Here is a 15,498-nt window from a genome sequence, read left to right on the forward strand (position 1 = left end):
TCATTACATTATAATCGAGCTTAACGCGCTATGCCCTGCCATGTCACATTGAGTGATGGAAACAAGTCAAAATGATTTTTTTTTTTTGTGCTTTACCCCCTTTTTAACTTTCGTGTATGTGTATCTTTTTTGTACATGTGTATACGTATAAAATCATTTCAGGCAGAATTTTCGAACGGCTAACGCAATGTCTATTTAACGTGTATTCACGCAACTTTGCCAAAGAAATACCAATTACCGCTTTGATGTCTATTACAACGACCATGCAGACTGGTTAAAATTTATTTCAAAATGGATCAAAAATTGAAATAACTTCTACCATATCTTCCGCGTACCAGCAGTTCAAACAAATTGGCAAATTTGCAGATACACGCGTGAACGCCCTTCGTTCGAACAAATAGTCGCAATACACGATCCTATTCTGCGTCGTGCACCTTCCCCTTTTTATCTTTCTTCTACTTAGGGCTACAAAAAAAAAAAAAGAAATCATTTTTACTTGTTGAATCTTGGTGGTCTCCTCAATCGCGGTATCAGTTCGGTCCTGACCGCTCTAGCGTAGTTAGGAGCAGCGTACTGATCGGTCACAGCAATCGGACTCTGCAGGCTTTGTATGAACATAGGCGAGTCTTGTAGTTGCCCCACGCCCGCTGCTTGATATTGATACTGGCTGTTCGCTATATCCGCCGTCGGATAATGATTGGGCTGCACGAACTGAGGTGGATTGTCGTATTGCGGATACGGTATGGAACTTTCTGCGGAGAACTGAGGAATTACTGGGTTCACATTCACTGGGGTAGTCGCGAAACTGCCAGGATCGTACGTCTGATATTGATTCAGCTGACCAAGTTGCGTTGTACTGAAGGGTGGTGATTGAGGGAACTGGGAAGTGTCGGGGAACAACACGCTCGCAACGGTCGGTTGAGGGAAACTGTCGGGTCTAGGATAAGGCGACATATTCGCCGTAACATTACTTAAACTTTGAACATTCGGAATACCAGCTATCTGCGACGTGCCATAACTATGAAACGTTTGCCGACTATGGTCCAAATCTTTGATACCGGTTTGCAGAGGACTCCCCATGTTTAATTTAGATTTGGAATTCAGACCGCCTATCTCATTGTGCTTGATTCTTGCTTCCGTCACGAACGGGTGACGAACGTTCACGATACTTTGCGGGGCGCGTAACGGAGGAAAATTGATCGGCGCCATTTTTGACGTCGGATTTTGTTGCTCCAAAGCTTTTCTAGCAACGGCAAAGGCGGTGTTGTCGTTCCGAGACGCTGGCCGGGAATGTGCACCGGAAGAGGTCACATGGGTGTCCCTGTGCAATGCTTGAACGGATGACTGATTTACAAACCTCGATGGTAAATTCATAGCCGTGCTACTTCTCGTTTTGTAATCTTGATTGCTCACGGTGGATTCTTTGTAACCAGGCTGAATCTGATAATTCTTCATTTTCGAATCGATTTCACTGGAAAACTTTTTAGCGGTATAATCTTTGGACTTGGACGTATTCTCATGAGAAACATTACCACCAACACAAGATGCAGTAACACCTCGTACACTAGTAAATTTAGAGTTAGATGGATTTGTGGTTACGATCGATGCATTCTTTGATAGCTGTTGTTCGCTTGATTTTAAATTCTCGTTGTTTCCGATATTCTTTTTCATCGATGGATTCATCCTGCTCGCAGAGACCGTGACGCCCGACGTTGTGGCCATTGTATTCAAAGTGTCATCTTTGTTTCCTGTAGCGGTACTTACTGCTCTGACCGACAGCTTGGATAGCCTGCTTTTGTTCCCCGCATGATCAAGTTTTTGACCACTTTTACCCTTGTCCGACACTTGATTATTCGCTGAAAAAATTTTAGGATCTGAGTTGTTATTCTGATTTACGGACAGCAAATTGTTGTGGGATTTGCAATTGATAGTGACAGCTGGCAGGAGCAAAGCGCTGGCTCACTTTTTAGTCATGATTTTGAGATACTCCAGAGCGTTTTGAGCAGCACTAGCTTGAGCATCCTTACTAGTAACACCGCAACCATAGCAAACTGCCACTGGCAGAGTAGACAGTTGCACAAGGCACTGGCATTTACCTGTAACAAAATATTTTCTTAATTCAAACCTATGTTCAAATACAATTATCCTTTATTTTTATAAGCAATAACCCTATGGAAAATTAACTGTCATTTATGCATAGACCAACTATTTAGATGTACTGAATGACCTATGATAACTGTTACATAGGTCATACACTTTATTTCAAAACAACTCCTGGAAGTAAATATGTTGCTATCTCTTATATAAGTATGTATCTTGTATTGATCTTTTTTCATTTGGTTGCAAGACTACTAAGATACTGGAATCATGTGTGGAACCAAAGCTGCCAAACTTCTTTTACGTAAAAAGATGAAAATTGTTATTGAACAACTTAATTTTGAGGAGAAACATAGACAATCAAAGAAAGTGTTTGAAAAAGTAAGTATGCAGAAAAATAATGAATGCATTATAATAAAGGAAGAAGAGGTTATGTTATACTTCTATTCCACACATGAAATCAAATTTCATCAAACAATATGTTTATCTATATACAGCTTTGTGCTTTGCCACAATTTCAAGAAAGCAGAAGGATCTCATTATATTTAAGTACGAAAGATGAAATTGATACAATAGTAATATTAAAGCATGCCTTTAAAACAAAAAAGGAGGTATTTGTTCCTAGATATAATGGAAAACAAATGGAAATGGTTAAATTACTTTCAATGGAAGATTACGAACAACTACCATTAACTAAATGGAATATCAAGCAACCAAAGGCTGATGAACCAAGAGAAAATGCTTTGGAAACTGGTAAAATTTATTTACACAAACTTTACCCTAAATAATAATACTATTCTCTAAGTTTTTGCATTTAAACTTCTCTTTAAAATTGACAGAACATCAAAATTATATTGAGAATTAATAAATTTATTTATCATAGGTGGATTGGATTTAATACTTCTACCAGGTGTTGCATTTAGTGTGAATGGTAAGTTAACATTAATTTTGATTAATTACCAATGTATAAATAAATATTTATGATCTTATAATAATTAATATATATATATTATTAATCAGGAAAACGTCTAGGACACGGGATGGGTTATTATGACAAATTTTTGAAATCTTGTTTCATGAAACAACAACAAAAACCACACTTAATTGCAGTGGCATTTAATGAACAAATACAAACAGATATACCCACATCAGAAAATGATGTAATTGTGGATCTTGTACTTACAGAAAAATAAATATATTTCCTTTAAAAATAATGTTTAAAAAAGATGATAACTTACCACTGAGAGACTTTTCTTCGATATCAACGTAAGTCACTTCGAATTGCTGCTCCGAAGCAATTTCTTGCAAAAATTGCACCAAATTTATATCGCCAACGTTCAAGCACGTATTCTGTAACAAAAAGATATAATTAAGCAAAAGTTAATGAAGCTATTTTATCATTGAAATGCTTTAAATTAATCGAAAAAAAGAGTATGTTTTTAATTAATTACGAACCTGTAGTTCAAATAGCTTAATACCAGTTGATGACTTCAGACTTTTATGAAATTGTGAAACTTTAAGACTATGAATAGTTGTTAGCGTTGAAATTTTGCTACCTTTCAGATCAGCATAACGGGCACTCACATTTGCATTTCTTTGTAAAACCTATAACGGACAATTAATATATGTGAAAATTTAATTATATGCTAATCATTGGGGACAGATCACCAATGACTGCACTAACATTAAAAGTAAATTGAAGTGGAAATGATCCAAGCGTGTTTATTGTATAAAATATATGTTGCTGTGTAAATGATTTTTAGTAAAAGTACATATAACACATACATATTACAGAAGTAATTTCAGAAATTATCCGTTATAGATTAATGGTGATCAGAAAGGTAGCTTATACCTCAAAATACTGATTGCAGTGCCAAATCACTTCCACTTCACTAAGCATACACACACATTCACAAAAGCTGTACACATACAAATACACAAAAGCAAGTTATGTAAAAAAAATGAGCGTTAATACGATATATCATTTATCATTTTGAAATAAAGTAAAGTGAAAACATAAAAACACATAAATTAATTAAAGAATGATGTTCATATAAAAACAAGCATTCATATTTAATTTTAAATTATTTAAAATATTACGTAGATTAAATATAATGCGGGTAGAAAAGACATTCTTACCTCATCCTCGTCTACATTAGCATTTTCAGTATTCATATCATCTAGAGCTTGCCACATTTTCTGAGCCGCATGCCTCTTGGCAACTTTCTTACTTTTCCCTTGACCAACCTCACGATACTTTAAAATAGAGCAAACAATAGTGAATTGTCTTTCGTGTGGTAGACCCTCCTCATTTTCCATTGTATATTTTGGTGGAGGCCAATGACGCGACATACATATTTCTTGCAATGCGCCAATTGGATTTGTGATTATTTTTTCTTCTCCATATCCTGTTAACTCTTGTAAATTTTCAGATCTGCAACAAATAAATGAAGTACACTTAATTTTTATAATTATAAACAATTTCAATTCATTGCTTTTAGTATTTACAATATTTTATACTAAAAAGAGAATATGTATAGTTCTCTTACTCTGATATATTATTTGGAAGCGGAGAATCTGAACTATCACCATTCAATCTGCACAGCTTATCCAATACTGCACGTGCAGCAGCATGTTTTGCCTCTTTCTTTGACTTTCCAGTTCCCACTGCTGTAACAATTGGATCTGCTTCAATCACCAAATACTTATCACCTACCACTTGAGTTCGATAGTAATAAATATAACTAATCTCTCAAAGTTACAAAAATTTCAATAATGGAACAAATAATTCTTATCAAAAATACAAATTTAATTTTGAATTATGTATATATATATATTATTATTATTAAGGCTTTGATAATTTGAAAACATAAATAGTGCTTCACCAAAATTAGATACAAACCAACAATATCTGCAACAGTAACTCGATAACGAAAAATAGGCTCATGGATAGCACCTTCTACTTGTATTAACTCATACTTTGGTGTTGTACCCCTACGAGAAAGTAATTCCTGAAGAATAGAAACTGGTGTTTTGTTGGACAATGATTTCATCTCCAATTGAGCAGCCTCACTTATCGGAAGTTTTTCCACCATCAAACTGTGTAATGACGATCGAAATCTGTTGCGCCGGTTAACATTATTCGAATGGTTAGGAACCCCACTTACACTGGCCATCATATTAGGCCCAACCTGTTGTGGTTGATGCATTTCCTCCATTTTTGTATCCTACAGATAAAAATAATTTTTCTTTGTAAAAGATGCAATCATATTTTAATATTCACTTATATACTACAACTAAATAAATCAATAATTACTTTTCTTTGAATGTCATTTAATTATGAATATCCCATTAATTCAATTTTAAACTATACATTTAACAATAGTAATTCAACAAATTAAAATAGGTTTAATCCAAAATAAAGATGACAAATATTTAAAACATACAAAAGTATATTCACAATATTGTGTTCATAACATATGTAATGTACACTTTAACAAACTTTATCATAATTGTGATGCAGAACAATGTAACAAAACAAAATTATGAATAATACATAAAATGTTCAATAATTTCAGAAATTATGCTACCCCAAGTATATATTTCATCAATACGTTGCTTATAAAGTTCTCGTAATACAGAAAACAATAAATACTAAAATGTCAAAAAAATGTGTAAAATCATTAAAATCCGATAACAATGACAAAGCTGTAACGTTATTCTAGTCGAGCAGTTATTGACGAATTTAAGGTCTATGTAAAACGGTAGGAAACCCGGCTGGCGGCCATGATTGTTATAAAATTCATTGATTAATTCTAGTATGTAGAGCATAGAAAATACATGAAAAAAATATAAAAATTAAGTCTTCTCATTATTAAAATGAGTATAAAGGCATTGACGCGTGTCATCGTTGGCAAGATTTTATTTAAAATTATGATAGAAAAGGGCACAGACCAACCGGTTCGCAGTATCGTCCGCTATACGAAATCGAGAAAGTCACTACCTTTACTTACAATTTTCAAATGTTCTATGTGACTAAGCTGGCTCCTTAACAGGCCAATTCCTATGCGAAAAGCGAATCCCGCTTTTTGTGACCGATCCAAGTCTCACAAAAAGCTTGATCCGTTTGACGACAGAAAAATGGTTCGCTGACTACCGGAGAATCTTCCTCGTTTCTGTCTCTGCCGCAGTATGCGATGTGAATAGTTTTTCTAGATGCAGAAACACGCGCATATTTCTGCGCAGGTGCATCACTGGGAATCACTGGCGATTTTATGGAAACAAAATTCACCCTGGTTATTAATTCTAACGAGGAGAAAGTTACTAGCAATGATTACCCCTCCTCTCCTTCGCAATGTACAGCCCTGTCATAGAATAGTGCCGTAGAATAGTTTTGTAGAGTTGAAACTTACAAGGGAATTTACTATAGTCTTGGAGAGTAAAATCGTCATCATACGAAAGTTTACTAATTTCCATTTTTGAAAATCATTTGAATATTCAAACTTTTTAAAATCCTCCAAATTTGAATTGAATATCTATTATTAAATTTAGAAGGAAATGCGTATTAAATTTCTTTTTCATTACGAAAACTTTAAATCGCACGTAATTGTAATTTGTAATATTGTTTTACATTAAAACTGGCGCCATTTCATAGAAATCATCGCCATTTACAATTTTAACAATTGTTTCCTGGCAACAGCGGATGTTGGGGTATTTCGCATTTGTATACCACCTAGAATCATTTCCGGTTGTTGCCCGCTGAAACTGCATAAAGATTGTACGCCATTATTGCACAGAGACGCTACGGTGTATTATTCCAAACGTTTTCATCGGTTTTTAGTACTTGCCACTACATTTATTCACGTTTAAAGTTGCACAATGAGTGATATCGAGGTAATTCACATATTTCTTTTTAAAAATATAATTTTTAGTATAACATCATAAGTATTACAATTGCAACAACATGCGGCTGGCCACAGCCATTATCGATCGATGAACGTTTAACTATATTTCAAGCGTGTGTTATAAATTCTAATGATGTTTTTCCATTATTTATTATAAAATCGATTTCAGTATTAATCAAAATTACATTTCTAATATTTAATCATTCCATTATATATTAGTTAGCGTAAATATATTATCCTTCGTGATCAATTGAAAGGTTAAGCTTAAAAGTAAACTAAAATTTCCTTGGAGATTTATGATAAGTTTATTTTCAGCGAAGCGGTAGTCGTAGCGCAAGTCCTAGAAGACCAAGAACAGCAGACGGAGGTTTGAGAGATTCGCGTTCACATTCAAGATCACGTAAATCACGCGAACGCAAGGAATCCCATAGGCCGGTAAAAGAATATTCAAGATCACGTAGCCGTTCTGTATCAAGAGGAAGAAAATCATATCGTAGCAACAAGTATGCCAGTGCAGGTCATCGTGGTAGTAGTCGCAGTCGTAGTCGTTCTCCTTACAGGGGTGGACGGTATTCTCGAAGCCGATCTCGCTCATACTCACGCTCCCGTTATTCCCGTGAACGCGACAGGAACATCTATCGCTCACACTCTCGCAGTCCTATGTCGTCTAGACGACGGCACGTTGGTAACAGGGACAATCCCTGTCCTTCCCGATGCCTAGGTGTATTCGGACTTTCCATTTTCACGACGGAACAACAAATTCATCATATCTTTTCCAAATATGGACCTGTCGAACGTGTGCAAGTTGTAATCGACGCAAAGGTACTTAATATATTGACATACTATAAACTTAAAAATAGAAAAGACTGATATTAAGCATTAATATAACCCCTTAAGTGTTATGTGGGGAATAGCAAATTTGGTCAGAGATTTAGAACATTTCATGCGTTAAGTTTATATGATATGTTAAAGGCCTCTGATCACATGTATATTTAATTTCATAGAATAATTATGCATTAACATATATATATATATATATATATATACACATTTATGCATTCAAAGGTTTACATAAAGCTTTATTTCAGACCGGACGTTCTAGAGGATTCTGCTTTGTATATTTTGAATCATCTGAAGATGCTAAAGTAGCAAAAGAACAATGCACAGGAATGGAAATTGATGGTCGAAGAATAAGGGTAGATTTCTCGATCACGCAGCGAGCTCATACGCCTACTCCTGGAATTTACATGGGAAAACCTACACACCTACACGACAGAGGATGGGACGGACCTAGACGTAGAGAGTAAATATAAATTGTCTCTGTATTTTATAGAATATGGTAACTCAACATATTAAGTTAAGTTTACATTTAAAATTGATTTGTTCTGGAAAAGAAGCAGTTACAGGGGAAGCTACCGACGTTCACCCAGCCCATACTACAGTCGCAGACGTTCACGCTATGACAGGTCTAGATCACGCTCCTATACACCACCACGTAAGTTCACTGTTTATCCTTTTACACCATAATTTAATATAAGCAGTCTACATAGATATGTGTCTTTTTTCAACATTTTTATTACATGATACAATTAATTGAATTTCCACGTTTAGGAAAATACAGAATCAAGAACTCATTGATTTGATATTGTATAATTCGCCAAATCTTACTGTACCAATATTAAAGTGCATTAATATTGTTAACTCGTACATAAAAGTTCCGGTTTTAAATTATTTTATATAATAATACACCTCTAATGATGAAACTTTTCAAATACACGTTAAAGTACGTAATGACGGTAAAATATTTTTATCAATACGAACCTATAAATCTAATGAAAATTGGTTTTTAAATAATTTTAACGTAAAAAGTAACGTACCTATTTTTAAATGTTCAATTGTATTAAATTACTTGAGAAGGCTGAAGTTTTTACGTTCCGAATGGAAGTGAAATGTGTAAGGCTAATATAATAGTAGACCGCTTATATTTAGTTCAAACAAAATGCCTAAGTACAAATAAGTAGTTAAGTTAGCAAGAATGGAAGACAGGAGCATCAAGAAATGCATCCAATAAATCGTACGGTAGTAACTAAGTGTAACCCATACCCTGGGTCAAACAATCATAGTTTTTGTTGCTTAATGAATTTCAGGTCGATATTAAGTGACACGAGTGTGATGCGAGAGGCCAGGTGTTTGGGAGACCATTTGTGTGACTTGACCCTTTGACCTCAAATTTCTTCTAACAATACTGTACCGGGTCAAAAAATGCAAACGCTACATTCTGACTACTATTCTTACCTTACATAATTCTGCATCATATGCAATTAATATACAGCATTTAAATAACGATATTGTACAATATCAATGAATGAGATAACATAATATGCAAAGGAGTGTAGCATATTCTTTGCATGAAACAGTAAGGTTAGAATGGACGTTAAAAAAAAAACCTTATTTTCATAACGTTTCTATTGCTTCCTAAACAGCTTTATGAAGATAAGGTTTACGTTATTGTAACAGTAATAACTATAATGTGAAGGTTGGAATATAATTGAGTTTCTATTTTCCTTTGACGATTTAATTATTTGCTTAAAAGTTGTATTCCAGCCAATTTGGACATTAATTATCACTGACAAAAAAAGTGGTATGAATCTGGAAAATGTGGTATTCCTTAATGTTTATATGTGAAAAGAAAGAAAGGAAAACGAGAAACACATTACACACAGAAAAAGAACGATATAAAACAAAAAAAAAAATAAAATTAAAAATAGAAGTAAGTTCTCTAACCTGTTTGTTTGTTTATAAGGTTTTGAATCAAGAGGTATTGGATGATAGAGGGAAGTTTGAAGTTTCACTCTGAAAAAATGAAAGTTTTGAAAAGTCGAAGACAAGATATCTGAAGATGTTTGTCTTGCTCGAATTTTGAAGATCTGAAGGGTTTTTCGCGCTTGTGACAAAGAATATGATCCGAATCGCATTCATTTCCGGCTGAGAAGTCTCAAGCCTAGAAGAACTGCAAGCACTCTGTAAAAAGCAAGCCTCAAGACAGTAAGAAATCGTTGATCGTCAGGCCCCCAGTGGTTGGGGGTTGAAACTGGCCGAACGTTTAAGAAAAAGTTCAAGAACCATCGAAATCTTTTATAAGTAGGGAAGAGCGTAAGGTGCTCCAAGGTTTATACCGATCATATTCTTTATCAGTTGGTTTGGTTACATGGTATATCCGTAATTAGGTGTTTATAAAATAAATAAACGTATATACCTTCGTCCCCATTCCCTCCACCATCCCAAAACCTCCTATATCCTTAAGGGTGATGTCCTATTGTTTTCATTTTATATAGGAATAAGCAGCGGCTATTCATATTGAAACAGCTAATAAACGATGTTTTTAATATAAATGATTAATTAGAATTTGTCTTTACATAGCTTTAAAAAAAAATTGTCTTTGATTACAGATTTTTTTTTTTATTTATAAGCGATTTAATGTTCTGAATACTTATAAAATCAAAGAATTTTTCAAGGAAAGATTCTGGTTTATTTAATGCGTAATATAATAGTAATTTGTATCATTTTCAACATCCTGTTTTGTTTATATAGTTTTTTCACTGAACAGAATATAATTGAAATATATTTATTTAATAACTATTTTGTACAAATTCAATTATATTTGTAGTCCGTGATTTTATTCAACTTCTGTTTGTTCTCGATTAATATAAATTTAATTCTACAATTAAAAAATAAATATCCATTTATTTAACTAGTATGCGCCAATATTACGATACCATCCTAATATAAATAAAATTTTATTTACAAATTTTCTTTCTGAATGTAAGATAAACAAACAGCCGCGTTCATATGGTCTAGTACACTTAACTCATGAAAATAAACCCGTTTGCAAAACATGTCACAGTGAAGCACCATCATAGAAACGCGGAGTTATAATTGTTGTCTAAAACCGTATGTACGATTGTCATAAGGAAACATGGAACACTTTGATGTTGATCTGTTATTAAAATTTTGTTTAATCAGTATAATAACAGTAAATTGTAACGGCGCACCGCCACAAGACTCGTACCAAAGTCAAATACCTACATACGGATTGTATAATGCCAGTGATAATGTGGTTATCTTAAACGTCACTAATTTTAAGTCGTCTATCTACGGAGACACCAAAGGATGGTTAGTCGAATTTTATAATAGTTGGTGCGGCTTTTGCTTCCGATTTGCACCATTATGGAAAGCTTTCGCTAATGATGTTTACGGTAAATACTGTCATTGTTTTAAAGTATGAATTTGTAAAAAGTACAATGTTAATTATTAACGGCAATATATGTGAGATCATATTTAGTAAACACTCCAAACAGCTGTTTATGTTTTAATTTTAAATAGGCAGTAGATATAAAGCATCGTATAAATATTGTTAATTATATTATTTACTATAATTCAACAGTATACTTATATTTAATTCATTACCTTAAGATTTATGCACAAACATTTTATACAACATTAAGAACAATCCTTTAAAGTAAATATCTTTTTGAGTATATATTATACATATATAACAGTAAACATACTTTACAAATAATTTATTTCAGTTATTCTTTTTAGCATGGAGAGATATTGTAGCCATCGCTGCCATAGATTGTGCAGATGATGACAATAACCCAATTTGTCGTGAATATGAAATTATGCATTATCCAATGCTTAAATATTTTTCTGTAAATGCTCATCCATCATCATTAGGATTGTTGATGGAAAAATATGATAATGTGAATGAGCTTAGATATAATTTAATTGATTTGTTGGAAAAAGAACAGCAAGAAGGACGTGGTACTTCATGGCCTAATATTACACCATACAGGTATGTAGATGTTCATATTTTTATAATGTATATTTATCTCTCTACAAATAAAATTAATTACTCTTTTCACTACAATATTATAGAAATTATGAAACCACAAATATTTGGAAAGCTGTACAAAATAGTGTAAAATATTTCTTTTTACTATTCGAAAAGACAGATTCGCATTTGGGTGCAGAAGTTATATTAGATACATATAAGATTCCTTCACTGCAAATAAGAAGAGTAACATCTGATAATGAATTATTGTGCGAGTCAAATAAAATTACCAATTTTCCAAGGTTGATAGTTTTTAATCGTAATGACACACAAAAATCTATTAAAATCAGAATACCCACAAGGGAAGGCACTTATAACACTATTAAAGAATACATGATTTCGAAAGGGGAACATATAGAAGAGCATGTTCTTACGAAAAATCAGTCTGCAGAAATTGGAAATCATAAATTAAGTATTAGTGCTCCAAAGCAGTCCCATGAAACGGAAAAACCAGAAAATACAGAGATAACTGGTGATCACTTGTATCAGTTAGATTTAGAGAATACTTTGAGATATTCAATTAGTCATGAAATTCCATTACATAAAGTAATAAAAGACGAAAAGATGGATGCATTACAAAAGTATCTAAGTGTGTTAGCTGAATGCTTTCCTCTAAGACACAGCAATATCTTCTTAGAAATTATTCGCGATATAGTTAAAAGAAGAAGTAATATATCTGGAGAGGAATTTAGTCAAATAGTAAAATCTACAGAAGAAGAAATGTCACCGGTATATTCAGGGCCTTCGCAGTGGGTTGGATGCAAAGGAAGCAAGGAAGGATATCGTGGATACACTTGCGGTCTTTGGACAATGTTTCATATGCTTACAGTCAATTTTGCTATTAAACACAAAGATACCGAACACGAACCAAGAAAAATACTAGAAGCAATGCATGGATACATCAAACAGTTCTTTGGATGCGCGGATTGCTCTGAACATTTTATAGAAATGGCTGCAAAAAAGAAAATGTTCGATGTATCTAATACGAACGATAGCATACTATGGTTATGGTCAGCTCATAATGAAGTAAATGCAAGATTGTCTGGCGACGGTACAGAAGACCCTAAACACAAAAAGATTCAATATCCGGCAGCAAAGCATTGTCCAAATTGCAGATACGAAAATGGTACTTGGAACGAAGAAAACATTTTACATTATCTTAAAACAAAGTATTCCTATAAAGGAATCAATTATTATGGCTCGACTAACAAACATAAGGATAATGGTGATAAAATGAATATAAGACAGGAAAGACTTGTATTGAATAAATACTCAAATAGTAAAAAGTTTGGATGGGATTTTACAATTTTTGACATAAGTATTTGTGTTGTATTATATGCTACATCTACTCTCATACTTATATTAGGCTGTGTAAAGTTTGCTGTGAAAAGGACCTACAGAAAAAGAGCGTACGTTAACTTACTTGGAAAAGTATGACTTTTATTTTTATTCATCAAAATTTGTAAAGTTAAAAAGAAATACATTCTAAAGAAATTGGAAAGAAAATGATCAAAGCATAGCTATTTATATATTATATGTACATATTTTATTCTTTTTTGTCACAAGAATGTTGTGGTTGTAGCTTAAAGTAAGTTTTAATTGCATTTTAAAAGGTGATGACTTATTACATGTAATTCGTAATGGGGATGTATTTATTCTTGTTTGATACAAGTATTGTATATTTGAAATTATTATACCGAAGTTAAAAAACGTGATAACTAAGTAAATTTAACATATACAATTTTTGTAATGGATTATCTTTTTTGTCGAAAATTTCTTATAATATTACTTAATTGCAGCTATAAAAGTTCAAAGTTTGATACGGATATTATCATATATTTAAAACGATTATGTTTCAGTAGAAATTAGGTCATAAGACACATTGAAGTTCATTGTATAACATTAAATGATACATGTACTTTTAAACTAGTCCTAAGAATGTACAATCATGTATTCTATCATCATTTATAATATTTCCAATAGAGAATAAAAGTAAGAATAGAAACCCTTGCACAACATGTTTTTTTAATTTTTATGTGTAAATATTGAAATAAAGGTTAACATTTGAATAAAATTCTAAACTGCAGCTTATTTTATTTGATAAATTGTACATAATTACTTGTGTATTTCACTTTTCTATATGTTTTTATACAAAGCTAGATAAACAGATTTTATTTATTTTTAGAATTAGCATATTGCCACGAATTTGATGTATCCCATACTACACCATTATGTGGTAATTGAGATGTTACATAAGGAATTATCCATGTTAAATACCACCGATCGCCTAACACCTCTTTTACATTTTGTTTCCACCCTAAATTATATATATAAATTCTTTTATTACTTTCATTAGCTATACTACCATTAAGTATTAAACGAAAGTGGTAAATACACAGGACACCTGTGTATAACATTCCTACTACAGATACAATGTACAAAAGTAAATAAAATTGATCTATGGATCCATCAAATCCAAAAACGAATATTGCTAATGGAAAAATAATTTTTATAATTGACATAGGAAACTCAAAATGAATTCGATTCCAAATAAAAATATTATTATAACAAAAACTGTATGTTGTTGCTATAAATAAATATAGCAGAAACATGATGAAGTATCGATGGTTATAGTGACCAATACAACAACCAGTGAAAATGCAATGGTGGTCCCTTTTTAAAATACAAATATCACATATCGGGCAGTGCCATGAACGTGGGGGTGCAAGAGTTTCGCAAGTAGCACACAGCCTCCAACCATCTTTAGTATTCGCAGCACTTATTGGCATGATATCTCTTCTGGTACTGGTGTCACAGAAAACTGTGTATGTGAAATTTCCAACTATGTTCAGCATGATAAAGTTTCCAAAGAGAAAATGTCCAATGTATAATAATGTTTCACTTTCATGCACTGTAGGCAAAACCACCCATAATTCAAACCAATATAACAGAGGCACAATTGCTAATATAAAAGTCATCGAAAGGAAGTCACTTAATGTGCGAGGCCAGATTTTTTTTCGCATTATCATTTTTACGAACTTCTTCCTTTCTTTTCGTGGAACACGTGATTCTACTTGGTGAACACGATTACTTCTTAACGATGTGTATTCATTTCACAATAATACTGATTTATTTTAACCTAAAAGTTAGTACTACAAATCATTCTTTCTTTAATTTTTATTTAACTGTTCGAACGTCGACTCGTACATCAGTTAATAATTTCATGTATCACATTCATACTTACCAAAGGTTCTATTAAATCCATTATTTTACATGTAGATAAATTAGCATATTGTAAATATGGTACGCGCCATTCGATTTCTTTTTAAACTTCATTCAATAGGAGCCATTCGGAAAAACCACCGCTCACTAAGCCGCTCATTGAGCGGATTTTAGTACTAGTGGCGCCATCGGTGGGAAAACGCCCATCTAGCCATCTAGCGGTGAAAAAGTAGAACTATTTCTCGACAAACTTGAGCACTTTACCGCGAGATGACGCCACCGCTACGTAGTTTTTTTTATTGTTTAATATTCATAAAAACAACTTTAATACAATAAATAATGATAGTTTAACAATACTAATAGCATCGTAGAATTTAAAAT

General features: G+C 32.9%; 5 protein-coding genes across 13 annotated transcripts; 3 read left to right on the forward strand and 2 right to left on the reverse strand.

The window, feature by feature from the left end:
* Nucleotides 1-1,714: 1,714 nt before the first annotated feature.
* LOC128887130 (interferon-inducible double-stranded RNA-dependent protein kinase activator A homolog) lies at nt 1,715-6,308 on the reverse strand. Of its 4 annotated transcripts, none has more exons than XM_054142656.1 (8): nt 6,111-6,308; nt 5,000-5,324; nt 4,647-4,767; nt 4,237-4,531; nt 3,553-3,702; nt 3,336-3,447; nt 1,964-2,096; nt 1,715-1,856 (listed from the first exon to the last, which is right to left on the reverse strand). In XM_054142656.1, the coding sequence occupies exons 2-8, from the start codon at nt 5,313-5,315 to the stop codon at nt 1,850-1,852; spliced, it is 1,134 nt and encodes a 377-aa protein (XP_053998631.1). In that variant the 5' UTR covers nt 5,316-5,324; nt 6,111-6,308; the 3' UTR covers nt 1,715-1,849. The 4 variants fall into 4 exon arrangements, with proteins under 4 accessions (XP_053998631.1, XP_053998630.1, XP_053998633.1 ...); XM_054142655.1 differs by having other exon boundaries at nt 4,647-4,782; XM_054142658.1 differs by lacking the exon at nt 3,553-3,702.
* LOC128887141 (5-formyltetrahydrofolate cyclo-ligase) lies at nt 2,321-3,440 on the forward strand. The gene is made up of 4 exons (XM_054142680.1): nt 2,321-2,478; nt 2,595-2,850; nt 2,981-3,028; nt 3,118-3,440. The coding sequence occupies exons 1-4, from the start codon at nt 2,368-2,370 to the stop codon at nt 3,288-3,290; spliced, it is 588 nt and encodes a 195-aa protein (XP_053998655.1). The 5' UTR covers nt 2,321-2,367; the 3' UTR covers nt 3,291-3,440.
* Nucleotides 6,309-6,840: 532 nt separating the features above from the next.
* LOC128887138 (transformer-2 protein homolog beta) lies at nt 6,841-10,393 on the forward strand. 4 transcript variants are annotated; one of them, XM_054142674.1, is made up of 5 exons: nt 6,841-6,990; nt 7,317-7,823; nt 8,090-8,304; nt 8,396-8,496; nt 9,149-10,393. In XM_054142674.1, exons 1-5 carry the CDS (start codon nt 6,976-6,978, stop codon nt 9,157-9,159), a joined length of 849 nt encoding a protein of 282 aa, XP_053998649.1. In that variant the 5' UTR covers nt 6,841-6,975; the 3' UTR covers nt 9,160-10,393. The 4 variants fall into 4 exon arrangements, with proteins under 4 accessions (XP_053998649.1, XP_053998647.1, XP_053998650.1 ...); XM_054142672.1 differs by having other exon boundaries at nt 9,805-10,393; XM_054142675.1 differs by having other exon boundaries at nt 8,399-8,496.
* Nucleotides 10,394-10,849: 456 nt separating this feature from the next.
* Nucleotides 10,850-13,969, forward strand: LOC128887114 (sulfhydryl oxidase 1). 2 transcript variants are annotated; one of them, XM_054142614.1, is made up of 3 exons: nt 10,850-11,257; nt 11,604-11,856; nt 11,940-13,969. In XM_054142614.1, the coding sequence occupies exons 1-3, from the start codon at nt 10,978-10,980 to the stop codon at nt 13,330-13,332; spliced, it is 1,926 nt and encodes a 641-aa protein (XP_053998589.1). In that variant the 5' UTR covers nt 10,850-10,977; the 3' UTR covers nt 13,333-13,969. The 2 variants fall into 2 exon arrangements, with proteins under 2 accessions (XP_053998589.1, XP_053998590.1); XM_054142615.1 differs by having other exon boundaries at nt 11,109-11,257; nt 11,591-11,856.
* Nucleotides 13,965-15,258, reverse strand: LOC128887139 (probable palmitoyltransferase ZDHHC24). Of its 2 annotated transcripts, none has more exons than XM_054142677.1 (2): nt 15,140-15,258; nt 13,965-15,034 (listed from the first exon to the last, which is right to left on the reverse strand). In XM_054142677.1, the coding sequence occupies exon 2, from the start codon at nt 14,922-14,924 to the stop codon at nt 14,067-14,069; it is 858 nt and encodes a 285-aa protein (XP_053998652.1). In that variant the 5' UTR covers nt 14,925-15,034; nt 15,140-15,258; the 3' UTR covers nt 13,965-14,066. The 2 variants fall into 2 exon arrangements, with proteins under 2 accessions (XP_053998652.1, XP_053998653.1); XM_054142678.1 differs by having other exon boundaries at nt 13,965-15,047; nt 15,140-15,223.
* Nucleotides 15,259-15,498: the final 240 nt, after the last annotated feature.

This window comes from Hylaeus anthracinus, unplaced genomic scaffold, assembly GCF_026225885.1.
Source record: "Hylaeus anthracinus isolate JK02 unplaced genomic scaffold, UHH_iyHylAnth1.0_haploid 11985, whole genome shotgun sequence".
In the NCBI taxonomy this organism is placed as follows: domain Eukaryota; kingdom Metazoa; phylum Arthropoda; class Insecta; order Hymenoptera; family Colletidae; genus Hylaeus; species Hylaeus anthracinus.

Coding starts and splice junctions, on each gene's coding strand:
- LOC128887114 (XM_054142614.1), top strand. CDS start 10,978: ATGGAACACTTTGATGTTGATCTGTTATTAAAATTTTGTTTAATCAGT. Junction 11,258..11,603: donor TTTCGCTAATGATGTTTACG/GTAAATACTGTC, acceptor TATTCTTTTTAG/CATGGAGAGATATTGTAGCC. Junction 11,857..11,939: donor CCTAATATTACACCATACAG/GTATGTAGATGT, acceptor ACAATATTATAG/AAATTATGAAACCACAAATA.
- LOC128887139 (XM_054142677.1), bottom strand. CDS start 14,924: ATGATAATGCGAAAAAAAATCTGGCCTCGCACATTAAGTGACTTCCTT.
- LOC128887130 (XM_054142655.1), bottom strand. CDS start 5,315: ATGGAGGAAATGCATCAACCACAACAGGTTGGGCCTAATATGATGGCC. Junction 4,532..4,646: donor CTTCCAAATAATATATCAGA/GTAAGAGAACTA, acceptor TATTTGTTGCAG/ATCTGAAAATTTACAAGAGT. Junction 3,703..4,236: donor CTAATGTAGACGAGGATGAG/GTAAGAATGTCT, acceptor TGTCCGTTATAG/GTTTTACAAAGAAATGCAAA.
- LOC128887141 (XM_054142680.1), top strand. CDS start 2,368: ATGTGTGGAACCAAAGCTGCCAAACTTCTTTTACGTAAAAAGATGAAA. Junction 2,851..2,980: donor AGAAAATGCTTTGGAAACTG/GTAAAATTTATT, acceptor TATTTATCATAG/GTGGATTGGATTTAATACTT. Junction 3,029..3,117: donor TGTTGCATTTAGTGTGAATG/GTAAGTTAACAT, acceptor ATTATTAATCAG/GAAAACGTCTAGGACACGGG.
- LOC128887138 (XM_054142672.1), top strand. Junction 8,305..8,395: donor GACGGACCTAGACGTAGAGA/GTAAATATAAAT, acceptor GTTCTGGAAAAG/AAGCAGTTACAGGGGAAGCT. Junction 8,497..9,804: donor ACGCTCCTATACACCACCAC/GTAAGTTCACTG, acceptor TTTGTTTATAAG/GTTTTGAATCAAGAGGTATT.